This window comes from Engystomops pustulosus, chromosome 2, assembly GCF_040894005.1.
Source record: "Engystomops pustulosus chromosome 2, aEngPut4.maternal, whole genome shotgun sequence".
Classification (NCBI taxonomy): domain Eukaryota; kingdom Metazoa; phylum Chordata; class Amphibia; order Anura; family Leptodactylidae; genus Engystomops; species Engystomops pustulosus.
The window spans coordinates 246157036-246172651 of record NC_092412.1 but is presented as its reverse complement, the minus strand read 5'-3'; the positions used below and the strand labels follow the sequence as shown (position 1 = coordinate 246172651).

General features: G+C 45.0%; 2 protein-coding genes across 8 annotated transcripts in view; one reads left to right on the top strand and one right to left on the bottom strand.

Annotated features, from left to right (window-relative positions):
• Window positions 1-243: 243 nt before the first annotated feature.
• Window positions 244-5168, top strand: ATP5PO (ATP synthase peripheral stalk subunit OSCP). Its single transcript, XM_072138708.1, has 7 exons — window positions 244-397; window positions 2134-2184; window positions 2636-2746; window positions 2948-3077; window positions 3917-4029; window positions 4360-4446; window positions 4986-5168. The coding sequence occupies exons 1-7, from the start codon at window positions 368-370 to the stop codon at window positions 5097-5099; spliced, it is 636 nt and encodes a 211-aa protein (XP_071994809.1). The 5' UTR covers window positions 244-367; the 3' UTR covers window positions 5100-5168.
• Window positions 5169-5404: 236 nt separating this feature from the next.
• The window catches only part of ITSN1 (intersectin 1), a 54829-nt gene continuing 44617 nt past the window's right edge, over window positions 5405-15616 (bottom strand). For 6 of the 7 annotated variants that reach the window (XM_072138706.1, XM_072138698.1, XM_072138704.1 and 3 more), the window contains 7 exons: window positions 14943-15110; window positions 14531-14743; window positions 13970-14091; window positions 13674-13756; window positions 13285-13368; window positions 12219-12413; window positions 5405-10897 (listed from right to left, as the gene is read on the bottom strand). In XM_072138706.1, the coding sequence (XP_071994807.1) occupies window positions 10749-10897; window positions 12219-12413; window positions 13285-13368; window positions 13674-13756; window positions 13970-14091; window positions 14531-14743; window positions 14943-15110 (1014 nt within the window). In that variant the 3' untranslated portion in view covers window positions 5405-10748. The remainder of the gene's footprint in view (window positions 10898-12218; window positions 12414-13284; window positions 13369-13673; window positions 13757-13969; window positions 14092-14530; window positions 14744-14942; window positions 15111-15616) is intronic. The other variant, XM_072138705.1, reaches the window with a different exon arrangement.

Here is a 15616-nt window from a genome sequence, read left to right as displayed (position 1 = left end):
CACCATTTTTTTTTCTTTGTTCAAGGAATGAAAAAGTTGCAATTCCTGGAGCACAGACAGGAAATGTGCGTCTTTTTACAGCGCTGTCGCAACCAATGTGCACAGTGGCAGCAACACACAGCGGCTCAGCGTCCAGGCGAAACACTAGTCACGCATGCGCATCAGCAGCACGGGCAGCGCGGCACGGCGGCACTACTGCGCATGCGTCTTAGCTTTCCTGCTCTCGCTCTTCCGCGCTACATTACCCGGAAGTCATCGCGAGGCGGCGCGCGCGTTTCATTTACATATCCTACGTCACCGCGTCTGACGTCCTCTCTCCCCAGCGTAGGAGGCACCGGTTTGACCTAGACAGCGGCCTGAGGAAAAGATGGCAGCGGCGGGCAGGATCTCCTTGAAGGTATAGACTAGAGCTGCGGAGGGGGAGATGGCGCCTCTGTGTGTGTGTGAGGGTCACCTTGAGGGAGACGTGTGCCTATAGTGAGATGACATTCCCCTCTGCGTGTCTCCATGCTGTCAGTATAGTGTGTAGTGTATATGGTCACTGTGGATGTCATGCCCTCATGCAGCACTACCCTGCACTCAGAGGACTTCCCCTTTAACTCCAGGAACCTGGTGGCCTCTGAGGACTACCCTTTTATTCTTGGGGCTTCCAGAGGACGGACAGAGTGACAGCCTCACTGGGCCACTTTGCAGTGAACTCATGGGGTGGCATTAAAAATTTGGTAGCAAACAGTCTCCTGTTCCCTAAAATATTCCCTAATTTATCATCCCACACAGCCCCCTCATGGTTATTTTATATAAAGCCCCCCCCCCCCATCTCAATGGATTCATTATGTATATCCTCATGTGGGCCCCCAGCAGCACTTGCCCAGTTATATCCTGTGCTGGCGCCGGCCCTGTCTGTGTATTGGGGGCTTTGAGATGATTAATCCTCTATCACTCAGGTGACCTCTAATGACATGTCCCAGTCAGTAAATGTGTATTCTCCTTAAAGGAAACCTACCATTTCAAATGGTAGGTGTAAGCTGTAAACACCGAGCTTCAGCTCAGGGTGAGCTGGTGCCGGTGTTTAGTTTCGTTAGTGTTAAAACCGCGGTACCGCGGTTTTAACACTTTTTAAACTTTATAGCAGAAACTGCTTCGGCGCTGTGTGCGCGCGCCTACATAGGAGATGCCGCAGGCGCGCCGAAGCAGCTTCTGCTATAAAGTTTAAAAAGTGTTAAAACCGCGATACCGCGGTAAATTGATGAGGTTCTCAGGTCCTCTGTTCATCTGTAGTGAGGGATGCACTCAGCTATTTCCTATAGATGGTGAATGGAGCCCTAGACGCATACGTGGCCTCTCACTGCGTTCATTAGGGGAGTAATGGGGCTCATGACTGTTGGGGTCCCAGCAGTCAGACCCCTGTGGATGGTAGATAACAATAAATCTGGTAATGACTGTGTTAAGGTCACTGGAGTCCGCACTCACCTTGACTGCACTTTGAAGTTCAACATCACAACCGCTTGATCTAATGTCTGAGTGTTCCTCATCTATGCAGCAGGGTGACCCTATGCAATTTATCATAGTAAGCCACTATACATGATGTGGCCAATTATAGATTGTCACTAATCAGATCATTAGGAGGGACTGGACCCCAGTTATCAATTGTGCCGAGGTACCCAGAGAACGTAAAGGGATTTTAGTAAGTTTTCAAGTGGTTCTCTAACTGCACTTCAAGGGTTAACAAGCTGATGAGCGCAAAGATTGGAAACATTCCCCGCTTCCATAGAATTTAATAGAATGTCAGGAGGAGCATGCTCCACCACCCCGCCCCCACCGCTCTCTGTAATGATGGGGATCCCCAGCATTTGGCCCCTCATCGAGCAGTTAAATGTCCCTTATCCTGTGGATAACTTAAAAACTGGGTAGATCCTTTTAAAATCGCCAGATCCCTGATCCATTCACCAGTTGGAATCTCATAAACATGGCAGCTGACAAAGGTAGAGGAAACAAAGTTTGGTACCCCAAACCTACTGACAGGTTCTCTTATTTTATGCTATAAATGTTACTACGGTATCTTGGAAGATCCTTTATTAAATGTAGATATGGTGACCATAGGACACAATGTGACCACTGCCTTTTCTTCTCCAGGTGCGTTCCTTCAGCACAAGTGTCGCCAGACCTGTCGCCAAGTTGGTCAGGGTAAGTCTGTAATAATCCTGCGGTGTGTGGAGATCTGTCTGTGGCTGTGCTAGCCATATGACCTAATGTGCACGTTACATCTAAAACACATTGGACTATACGGCCTACATTGCTGGTGTCCAGTTTGTAATACTGGTGTAAAATATGGTCCAAATCTGCAGTGTGTGAATAATGATAGTTACACACCCGATCTGACCGCAGATCAGTGACCCCCGTCCGTTACTCCTTCATAATGTAATGGATTGGTGTCATGTGACCCCAGGTTGTTGCAGAGAACCCAGCAGTTATTGCTTTGCAGTCAGACTGTTATTGGGAATCCTAGTCATAGCCCCCGTAGTGGTCAGAAGTGTTGTGATGGACCAGTCGCTTGTATTTAGTAAACTGGGAAGCTTCATCTGAAACTTTGAACTTTAGTCAAAAAGTTTGACCAGTATTTAACTTGTCTCTGTAGCCGCCCATCCAGGTGTATGGTCTGGAAGGCCGCTATGCCACCGCTCTCTACTCCGCTGCTTCCAAGGAGAAGAAACTGGATCAGGTGGAGAAGGAGCTGAACAGAGTGTCTGTGAGTATGACTCCTCTTATTGATCCTGAATGGGTGTCCAGGGGGAGGAGCTTGTGGGACTGGTCATTGTCGGTGTCTTGTGTAGTAGGAGTGTTCTCCTGTGTAGATGCCATGTATATATAACTACCTGCATTGCTCTCGTAGAATAAATGTTGCTAGGTTTTCCCTGGGATTTCATGCAACTTTTTCTCGCTCTTCCAGACTCTTATTAAGGATCCTAAGTTATCTATGATTATTACAAACCCCCACATCAAGCGCGCCCTGAAACAGAAGACGGTCACCGATCTCCTGGCTAAGGAGAAGTTTTCCCCAATCACCTCCAACTTTGTCAGTGAGTATCCACCTTACTGTGCAGAATTCTTCTTACTAAAGGCTCGTTCACACCACTATGTTATGACCATACGAGAGCTGAATGACGTAGACAAAGGGTCTCCTAACATTTCTGTGTGTGGTCGCCCTGCCCTGGTCCACCCTTTCATTTATCCATCACTGTAGAGATTTGAGACCTTGTTTCTTGCAGATGTGACTGGTTGATACCCAGATATACTGTATGTAATGATCCTTCCCCTAGCTGGGACTTGTAGGCTTCTGTAGATGGCAGAATCAGGGCATTGGCTTGGTCTGGATACCATGTAGTTGCATGTACCTACTTCTCCTTCTGATGACACAGCTAGTGTTGTAACCTTCTAGTGCTGCTTTGGTACCTGGTCTGAGGCAGGTATGAAAAATGTACCAGATTTTTCTACCCGACACACTCTGAAGGATAAGCCTGGGGCCATATGGAGCGTATACTCTGCTGAATGTGTCACAAAAATTCAGATACCCTTTCCTGAAAGCCATTACAAGAAATAAGGTTTGCAGTGGTGTCGCCCTACAGGTGGTACCTATGCATGTGGTTGAGATTTGTAGAATTTCCATCCACTCTGTGGGTAGTTTGGGGAGCTGGTGATCTCACATCTAATGCCCAGTGTGTAACATCCTGTGTATTACTAGCCTTTGGGTGAAGTCACCGCCTAAAGTGCCGCACAATGTCATGGACACAGCTGAGGGTTTACCAGGACATGCCAGTCATGGCCACCAGGGATGGGTCAGACTCTAGATTCAATAATAGTTGAACCGTGTCTTCATACCCTGTTGGTTTTCTCTTCATTATACACTTTCCACCCACAGATCTCCTGGCTGAGAACGGTCGCCTGCGCTACACACCAGAAGTGATCGGTGCATTTGCTAAAATGATGAGCGCTCACCGAGGAGAAGTCCTGTGTTCTGTCACCACCGCCTCCGTAAGTGTCCTGTCTGCTGTGCCCCTTGCATGCAAATGAGAGCTAAGCAGGATGTTTGGGGCCTGTTCACACTTGTTATACAGATCCCCTGTCTTGGTAAGAATAGAGCGGTGGTGTGTATGCAGGGACACGGGGAGCACAGATGACCACTGCTCTCTTTAGCACTCTTTGGGGGTCTCATTGGTCGGACCACTCAGGAGGTCGGCACAGGAGACTGTTCCCAGTAATCTGGATTATATAAGCCTTGCTGTATGATTGGACCTTTCCAACCTTATGACTTGTCTTTCCAATGACCCATCACACACATTATATTATAACATCTGTTTGCAGCCTCTGGATGAAGCAAGCTTGACTGAATTAAAGACTGCCCTCAATGGTTTCCTGGCAAAGGGAGAGTCACTGAAGCTGGAGACCAAGGTGGGTGCATATTAATACAGGTGATCCTCCATTAGAGTCAGATGAGGAAGAAGGTTGTACAAGTTTGTGGTGTGTGGAAACATCACAGCTCTGCTCCTTGGCCTGTGTAGTGTATAGGTAATAGGTAAGGAAGTAATTTGCAATACCAGGCATTGCCTTTGGACAAAAGTGGTGCAGATTTGGGGGTGGAGTGGGGGGTTTCCTGTTATAAAGTGCAATATTACACTCCACACAAGTAGGTACAAGGTGGCCGTACTATCTGTACCTGCATTAGCTACAGGGAGAGGGGAGGTGGCAGCACTATCTGTGCCTGTATAAGATATAGGAGGGGGGGGGGTGATGGCAGTATTATCTGTGCCCGCATTAGCTACAGGGAGAGGGGAAGCTGCAGCATTACCTGTGCCTATATTGTAGTACTGCTTCATCGTAAACATCTGTTCCTACATTTAATGGAGCGCAATGTTTACCATATCACATCTGCATTCAATGTTCTGTAATGACTTTGAGGCCTTGACATTAACTTGTGTTTCATGTTTTAGACTGACCCCTTAATTTTGGGAGGAATGGTCGTGAGCATTGGGGACAAATACATCGACATGTCCACAAAAACCAAGATCCAGAAACTGACCAAGGTGATGAGAGATGCCGTGTAACCGAACCTTCTTCCATGAGTAGATTGTCCAATTTATCAGTAACTGAATAAATAATTTTACGGAGAGTAACCTGGTGTGCGAGAGTGTTCCTGATGCTTCCCAGGGTATGTGAGGCTGTATGGTATACACCACGGTGGTCTCTCGCATGGATGATCCCACAGGACATCTCCCAATATTTGTGAAGTCTATACAGGTCAGGGCTGTTCCGGTTGCACTACACATGTTATAAGTAGAGGTCCACCTTAAATCCATGAGGCGTGAACAGTCATTGACATCCAAGAAAAAAATAAAACCGACTCTTTAATTCCTTCACTAATAGTTTTAATAAATTTTTTTATCCCCCACCAAAACATGAAATTCATACACCACAGAAGAGGCGATGTGTCTACTAGACAGGCGCAGGCCTACAAGTTACAGTACAGCTGACTTGGCAATTTCCTGAAGACGGCGATCACATCTGCTCCCGAGGAACAACAACTCAAAGTACAAGACAAAACATGAATGACCAATAAAAAGAATTCTATGGTGGCAATAGGGCATTCAAAAAGTGCAAATAAACAGCGTCATCGCCCATAGAGACCTGACTCCATTGCTCATTTCCTTCTCCCATTTCTTATAAATATCCTCGCCCCCGTCTAGGGGCCGCACAACACATTGAACCATTCATGGGGCCAAGACAGCGGCACTGGAACTTTACACTGAAACAAAATACTTTTATAGGTTTAAGCCCGAAATTGGCAACAGATGCGAGCGCGATGGACGCAAAATAATTCCCTTAATGTGTGATGGGAGGAAAACAAATAATAAAAAAAGTGCAGAAAAATCAAAACAAAAATTACCCCCCCCCCCCCAAAAAAAAAAAAAACACTGCCTAATAAATAAACACTAAAATATGTATGAAATGTAAACTGTTTTATTCTCTTTTGAGACTTTTCTATAATGTTTCAATACATTTATCTTACAGTGGTCTGTAGGAATGTCCCCCACACCCCCCTCTATACATATATAGAACAGGCAAGTCATCCTGGACCCTCTGCTTTTCGGGGGGGCCACAGGTTACTTGACTGTTATTTTATAATTTGTGCAGTGGTTGGCAGCCTGTGGCCCTCCAGACTTTGTCGGACTACAACTCTCCGGAGAGCCGCAGGCTGCAGAACACTGGATTTGTGCAATGGTCGGTGTCCATACTGGACAATTATTCACAACAATATGGCATTGCCTAAAGGGCTACACACGGGGCTGCCATAATGGCATACGTACCATATTAAAACACACGTACCATAGGAATTGTCAATAAATTACGCATCAGACACTATGGCAAAATTCAGTAGTCTCAGCCATAAACTATGCTGCGTATGGCGGCAAAGGCTCCACAACAGCAACGCTAAAAGTCGTCCCTTTCTACTTTACCTAGAAGCACTATACAAAATTAGGAAACAAAAAAGTTTAGCTGCAATAGGGTAATTTCACACAAATCCTTCTCTTCAGCACACTCCAAACTTATAATACCCGTCTCCCTCACATAGTGTCGGCAGCCATTTTATGGAATGAGCTATAAGTACCACGGTGGCAGATAACCCGTCCAGTGACCGGTTACCCATTCTTCATAGACGGGTCAATTTTTTAGTTACAAAATGAGTAGAGGCTATCATTTTTAATAAATCTGCCACATTTCTGGAGCGCACAAAATGGCCGCCTCCATGCTTTGTTGGAGACAGATACGGTTTCAAGAAAAAAACACATAACATTCATACAAGTCAACACAAGATATTATGGCAGTAGACTGACCAAAATGACAAGATGGCTTATAGAGCACAATGAGGGCCGATTAGATAAGGAGACGTGTATAATGGAGTGTGGCATAGAGATGGACGATAGTGTGACAGGAATCATATAGAAATCGTGTTATGTGAAGTAAGACACAGCTGTTAGCAATGTAACTGTGGGTGAGGTAACCATTTTGTAGGCTGTGGTGGTGCTAGGGACTACAGACATGAGGCACTTCATACCTCAGTGATATTGTGCTCAGTTTGGTTCCATAAATTTGTAGGGGACAACATGGCTGCTCCTTTTCACAACTGTACCGCTCCAAACGATGGTTTGTGTCTAATATTGGACTTCAAACCAATGTAAGAAAGTATGGCTGAACTACAAAACCAGACACTTCCTGAGGAGAAAAGTGGTGCCGCTTATTGCTATATTCGTACAAATGTATGGGGGACGTACATACGGCCGATATATGTTCCCCATACATCGCAATGGACTTACGGCGCAGCACTCGTGCGGCACCGCACCGCTCCGTACCCCATAGAAAAATAGGATATGTCCCATCTTTCTCCGGAATACGGCGCAGTGCGCCATATATTCCTGTAGAGAGGGGTGGGGGAGAGCAATGCTGTGCTACGGTACGGCGGGCAGCGGCAGTGTGAATGTAGCCTGTGAGAGAAAGTATCAGCCATGTTTTCTTTATCTTATACAAGGACAGGTTCACACCTTTATTGGATCTGATTTTGAGGTGGTCAACCGAGCCTAAAAAATGTCTTATGTATAGTTTCACCAGTGATTGCAATACTGAAGCACATTCCAGCGGGAAATAAAAGCCATCAATTTCTGTTTATTAAAATGAACGGGAGGCTGATTTCACACAGAAAAAACCCATTTGAGAACTTGTGGCGGCTATAACGTACCCGCTGGCACATCACGTTCCACATCACGCCACTTTGGCATGGAGGTTGCGTAAGGAAGGGGGATGTCACAATTCCTGGTCTTCGTACCATAAAGGCTAGTACAAGCCATGATAAATCCCTTCCAATAGTTCTAGTGGAATATGGTCGGCAATGTTGCACACTGTGAGAGGGCACTGACATAGATTTTCCTGTCAGAAAATACATGGCAAAAAAAAATGGAAGCTATGGTGAAGGGCCATGTCCTTTATATAGAATATAATGATACGGTGCCTGTAGTCACCAGTAGGGGGCGCTCTGTCTATGACTGCATACGGACTATGGTACATGAAGGGATGGAATGTCACAGATCAGTATGGCAGCCATCTTGTCGCTAATGATGTTTAAATGCCACGAATATTAGTCAAATTATGGCAAGAATCACCTGACACTAGTCTGGCAGCCATCTTGTGTCTAATGACATTTACATGGCAAGAATCACCTGACACTAGTCTGGCAGCCATCTTGTGTCTAATGACATTTACATGGCAAGAATCACCTGACACTAGTCTGGCAGCCATCTTGTGTCTAATGACATTTACATGCCAAGAATCACCTGACACTAGTCTGGCAGCCATCTTGTGTCTAATGACATTTACATGCCAAGAATCACCTGACACTAGTCTGGCAGCCATCTTGTATCTAATGACATTTACATGCCAAGAATCACCTGACACTAGTCTGGCAGCCATCTTGTATCTAATGACATTTACATGCCAATAATTACATGACACTAGTCTGGCAGCCATCTTGTATCTAATGACATTTACATGCCAAGAATCACCTGACACTAGTCTGGCAGCCATCTTGTGTCTAATGACAATTACGTGCCAATAATTACATGACACTAGTCTGGCAGCCATCTTGTATCTAATGACATTTACATGCCAAGAATCACATGACACAGGTCTGGCAGCCATCTTGTATCTAATGACATTTACATGCCAAGAATCACATGACACAGGTCTGGGCAGCCATGTTGTTCTTATGGAGCGCTTCTCAACTGTATCCTGATAACAAGCTGTAGATAGTGAAGAACATATTTAAGTTGATATTTCCTCATCACTAGGAAAGTAGGCAGCGGGCCTCAATCAAGACAACAGGTCGTAGCCCACAGCAACCAATCACAAAGCAGCTTTTACATTTAAAAAACAGTTTTGGAACTAAAACCTGCATTCTGATTGGTTGCTATAGGTAAACCTGGGCTAGTTTTCCAGTTGGATTATATAAATAAAGCCCATGGGTCTAGAATGGCAATAATACAGGCACATAGGTTAAGTGAAGGTTCTGCTTGTATGGACCGGGCCCTCTTCCTGGAAAGGTGGGTGTTAAACTCGGATGTAAGGCGGCCATTATGAAGAAAAGACTGGACATACGGGGATTTTTCTATAGAGAAGTAGAAATGCTCGTAAGACCAGGGCTATATGGCGGCTATGGTCGTGGGACATGAAGACTGCAATGTTGCGATACTGAAAGTGATAAGTGTGAAGACGCTCGTGTTGTGACGCAATGCAAAAAATCCAAACCTGCTGGATTTCCCATGTTGTGTGCAACTGCAAATATCCGCCTCACAGGAACACGACTTAACCTCTAGGGTAACACATGACTTAAGGGGGCCATGATAAATCGCTTCATAACTGATAGGAGTTAGACGTTTAGGAAAATTACGTGAATTAATCCATCTCCTTATAAGACGGGAATATCCCTAGGGTGAGCAAGTAGGTCAGGATGTAACATGTACCATTTATAGGACGTACAAAACCTATAATGAGGTGATCGCACCGTCTATACATATGATTCACAACATTAGTAACATGGGAAAAAAAAAAACATCCAGACGCTCCATATACAAAAAACACCACATACATGTACATAAACAGCTATTCCTGTACAAACCCCTATATATGGCGGCTATATACACTGCGGAATCCAGCTGGAAAGGATCCAAGGGCGGAGCATCCCAAGCTGCTCTCAGCCAATCAGTATAGTAGGATGATGCTCCTCCCAATTCCTTTCCCGCTTGATGCCAGGCGCGGTATATAAACTGAACCCGTCCGGAAATTATCAAAATACACAACCGGTTCTTTGCAACAGCAGCACAATCGGTTGCTTAAGGACGCCCCTTCCTTAAAGGGGTTTGCAGCCAATATTAAAGGGCCTGATCCAGGCAAAATTAGGACCACTACTCTGTACCATATCATAACTAAATTACATAGATCTGATCAGCTCTTTCCGAAAAGGGAAGCGTACCAATGCCGCATAGGAGTCGAAGTACCCTCCTAATATAAATCCTATGTTACATCTTCCATGGTGTCACTAAACCATGTACCACAGAGCGTCCGTATGCTGTAAAAGTGGAGATCCCCTTTAAATCATAACGTAACCACTGATCTGAAGATTCAGAAACATGATGGAATATCCGCTGCGTCCTGCCGCGTGTTTACGTGTAATGAACATAATTATAAAACTAGCGATAGGTGGCGCTATCCTCATGACGACTGCGTGTTATCTCCGATGTGGCGGCTCCGGGTTTTCTATTGAAAACTTCTAGCGTCCCAGTCTTGTTACTTATCCCTGCCTGCCCCCTGTACCTGCTGGTGGGGCTTGCTGGGACTTGTGGTTCAGCAGCTGCGGGCACCTCATTCTCTCCAGGGAGTGTAAGCGATTCCTTCTGAGCGAACGATGCGGCAAAATGTCCATCACAGCAAGGGTCGTTTTGTATTCAGAAAGGAAAGAAACAACATCCTAAAATCTAAAATGACTTTTCCCCCACATAGAAAACACAGACATTTTCTTAGAAAATGGTAATTCCAATTAAAAATCTGCAATGGTAAAAGGGAGATGTTAGATCCGGGATCGATGACGGCGTAACGTCATGAGAGGCCCGAGGAGGAGGAGGAGGAGCCAGGGATGGCGCTCCTTATCCCTAGGTCTCATCGAATAACTGTAAGTCCAGCCGGACGACTATCTCCCCCGTGGGGACTTCGTGCAGGAGCAGACACTTGGTGACGGGGCCTTTGGAGCCTTGGTCTTTCTTAATGTCCGCAACTCGGATCTCTGTTCTCCCCAGAAAATCTGAAATTACGAAAAATCCAAGATAATAATTAGAATAATACTTCATTTTTGGTAAACTAGTTGTAATGCAAATGCTACCATCTGCAATCTCTACCAAGATCAGGCATAATAAACTAGGGCAGCCTACTCATAGATTCAGGCACTGTGACTGTGGAAATCTTCTTATATTTGTTATCCATGGCCTCCTTCCTTCTAAAATCAAAGTTTAAACTTCTGCTAATGAGTTGAAGGGCTCTGGGGGCATTACCAGATCCCCTCTGTGGTGTAGCTTCACAGGCTGTTACACTGTGTCTCCCAGTTCTCCTGCACAGTGTAACAGCCTGTGAAGCTACAGCACAGAGGGGCTCAGGTAAACCCTCAAGGGCCCTTCATGCTCATTAGGATGGTTGTAAAAGTTGATTTTAGAAGGAAGGAGGGTATGGATAACAAATATAAGAATATTACCACCATCACCGCAAGTGCCTGGAGCTATGAGTAAGAGCCCCTAGTTTATCATGATGGATTTTGTTGGTAGATTTCCTTTAAAAGTGAAAAATAAATCTTTTGCAGTTTGGATACAGTCAGTAAGCTTCCTGCTGATGGATCCACTCTTCTCATTTGTCACAATATAGCGTACTATAATTCATATAAAAATCCACATATAACAGATACAGATATCACAGTCCAATTGTCCGAATTAATCCTTATACCCTCGACCTGTGCAGTATTCACAGCAAATCTATATATATGACCTGCTTACTGATGGTTTCCATAAAAGAAACAGTCCTAGTTTATTCTAAATTCTGCATGCATTTCAATTGATTAATATCTCATTAATTTAGAAGCATCTGGCAAAACCTACCAATCTAATCTATAAATTGTGTAATATTTATATTTCACAATTTATATTCTGACCTGCCTACTGATGGTTTCCATAAAAGCAACAGTTGCAGTTTAATCTTAATTCCGCATGGATTTCCATTGATCAATATCTGATTGATTTGGGGGGGAAGGGGGCATCTGGCATAACCTGCCAATCTAATCAGTTTGGGGGTGAGCCAATCATGTCTTCCCAACCTATCCCCGATCACACTTGTAATGCCTTGCACAGCCACTATATAATGTACGGCGCTGTGCTTTGGATGTGTTTGAGCATTGTATCTCTTGAAGCAGCTAAAGCGTAGGAGTGTCAGCTGCGCTGTCTGATCAATCTTATTACCCGCACTATAGGATAGGTAATGTATCAAGTCGATCTGGAGACCCCCTTTAAAACAGAACAGGCCACAGATGTAGTTGATTGGAATGAATAACATATACCGCCCCCCCATGGCCGGATACTGACCATCTGGAGAAAACTGGTCTCTCTCAAACACAGTGATGCAGAGGACGTCCTGCTCCAGGTCCTTGATGAAGAACTGACAATTAGAGTTCCACTTGGGGTTCAGGGTGTCCTGGATGGTCTTTGTGATGTGACACTGGGAGCCCATCGTGATCTCGCAGTAGGGATTACTCTTCCCTGGGGGGTAAATATCAAGGACTAGGTGAGAAGAACAGATCCTTCACAATCAGAGATGAGCAGTATTGAAAGCAGTTAAAAAAAAAACAAACTAAAGGGTTAAAGGAAAAAGGATCAAAATCCTTTATGATAAACCATGATTTGTAAAGCGCTATGGAATTTGATGGCGCTATATGAATCAAGATTATTATTATGATAAACCAGGGACAATACTCATAGATCCGGGCACCGGGACTGCGGGAATCTTCTTATATCTGTTATCCATGGCCTCCTGCCTTCTAACATCAACTTTGAAAATTATGCTGATGAGCCGGAAGGGCACTGATGTCCGCTTCAGGAACCTTTCCATGCTGCAGCTTCAGAGGCTGCTACAGTATGCAGGCCAACTATGTGAGATTGCATTAGGTGGGTGGGAGGAGACAGTGTAACAGCCTGTGAAGCTAATGAGCCTGATGGCCTCTTCGGGACATTACAAAAGCTCCTTGGGGTCATTAGCATCATTTTAAAGGTTGATTTTAGAAGGAAGGAGGCCATGGATAACAAATATAAGCAGATTACCACAGTCCCGGTGCCTGGATCTATGAGTAATGTCCCTGGATGGATTTTGATGGTAGATTTCATTTAACCCCCTTGTGCCTCCATGTAATACTCTATAATTATCTGGTAAATCTGCACCACATCCATGGCTAAAGAGTCCTGGGCAGATAACAAAATACAGGGACACACCCATTTGACCAAGGATATGTTGTCACCCAGTTGTCAATTTGATTGAACATTTCCAGCAGGAATAAGAGAAACGGCACAATGGGCTGTTATTATTTCTGCGGGGGCTCCCTTCATTGCACCCCTGCTTTATAAGTATCTAGCACTGACACTCCTCATTCCCACTCACCGTGTGATCGGCAGGGTTTCAGCTCGATGCCTTCCACAATATTCACCATCAGCCTCCCGATTCCTGTAGCTCTTTGAGAACGTACTGAAAAATCACATTAAAAAACACCCCAGAAAGCAAAACAATGTAAATTTATTTTCTAAAAACACCTCTGTAAAATTCTCATCAGGATGTTGCCACCACTAGGGGGCAGACCTGTATACAGCTGTATTTTGCTTGTAATACAAAGTATTGAGGCGCAATAGATACACGGAGCAATCACTCTGATCACTTATGTTTGGGGGGAGGGGGAAGCTGCTGTAACAGATTTAAAGGGATTAAATGGGATTTAAAGGGATTCTATATCATAATAGCATGAGTTATAATTGCAGGAAATGTAAACAATTTACCTAGATATGCCTTCTCCCTCTTCTTCTTCTCTGTTTCTATGTACAACTCTGAAGCAGCTTTGATTTTCTGCACCCATGCGGTCCTGTAGATCAGAAGACAAATGTTTACATCCAGGTAATGATAAAGCTGATTAAAGGGATTGTCATTAAAGGGATTAACAAAAAAACAACACCACTCCTGGACTTCCAGCACAGGTATATGGATCCTGACATGAACCTGTAGGGTTGAAGGACTCACCTGAGTAGGATGGACCATCAGGATAATTTCCCGGGTCGTCCAGGACATGGATTCTTACCTCTCATTAATACTCTCCGCCCGGAGCGTGTAAACACGATCAATGTGAGAAATGTGGAAGATGGGCTCGTCCCCCGAGGGGTCTGTGGGCAGCTTCACCAGTACTTCATTCAGAAATATCGGCTGTAGGAGGAGAGTTACATTAGTTAAATCTGATTAATATCATAATGAGCTGAGGCATCATGAGATTACTGAGCGCTCTTCAACTTCACTGAGACACTGAGATAAATCGGATTAATATCACAATGAGCTGAGGCATCATGAGATTACTGAGAGCTCTTCAATTTCTCTGAGACACTGAGATAAATCTGATTTATAATCACAAAGAGCTGAGGCATCATGAGATTACCGAGTGCTCTTTAACCTCTCTGAGACATCGAGATAAATCTGATTAATATCACAATGAGCTGAGGCATCATGAGATTATTGAGAGCTCTTCTACTGGGTTACGTTCCGATGTAAAGGATAATCCAGCCAGGAAGATTCCCCATGGGCCGCCAAAAAACTGGGCCGCTCTGATAACCCTGTCTATTCTATTCCTGACCATTGATGTCTCGCTCACCGTCTTGTACATCTTGTACTGGAGGTTGGACTTGGGGCTGAACACTTTGTCGTTCCCGGAGGAGCCCAGCGGTTTGATGACCTGGGTCAGCAGCAGGAAGTCGTTGAAGAGAAAACCGTATAACTCCTTGTTACTCTTCGCCTTGTAGAGTTTTCCGCTGTGCAGGAACTTGCGGGGCCCCAAGCAGTTGGTCACAGAGTTAAACACTAGTTGCTGTAAGAGACGGAAGTGGGAGCAGCAAGTCAATGGGGAATGAATGGGAACATGGTTACATGCCATAAAGCAATGAAATGCTGTAAAACACCACAGGAAGTGGCTTATGTGGCCTCAAATAAAAAAAAACCAAAAAAAACACTGGATATCTGTGTGTGAGGACACGACACTGAATATTCAGAATATTCCAGGTACCTACCTCAGACAGACCCTCGCATTGCACGTGCGCCTGAATCCATTCCAGGCGGTCAGAGTTCTCCTTCTCCCGGACGCCCTCGTTGACCTGAGAACAGAGCTCCTCGGCTTTCTCAAGTGCGTGCTTCAGGTGACTGTGATCGGGGTGATTTTCAGGGGTGTTTTCAAGAATCTAAACATCAATAATAACAGAGAAATTAAGATATTAAGTAAAAATCCCATAAAACATAACACAAAAATAATATACTTGAGCTTCAGGAGGACGCGGCTAAGTCTGAGGACCACCATACACTATGTCTGAAGACCGCCGTGTACCGTGTCTGAAGACCGCCGTGTACCGTGTCTGAAGACCGCCGTGTACCGTGTCTGAAGACCGCCGTGTACCGTGTCTGAAGACCGCCATGTACCGTGTCTGAAGACCGCCGTGTACCGTGTCTGAAGACCGCCGTGTACCGTGTCTGAAGACCGCCGTGTACCGTGTCTGAAGACCGCCGTGTACCGTGTCTGAAGACCGCCGTGTACTGTGTCTGAAGACCGCCGTGTACTGTGTCTGAAGACCGCCGTGTACTATGTCTGAAGACCGCCGTGTACTATGTCTGAAGACCGCCATGTACTATGTCTGAAGACCGCCATGTACTATGTCTGAAGACCACCATGTACTATGACCCTGGAGTGATT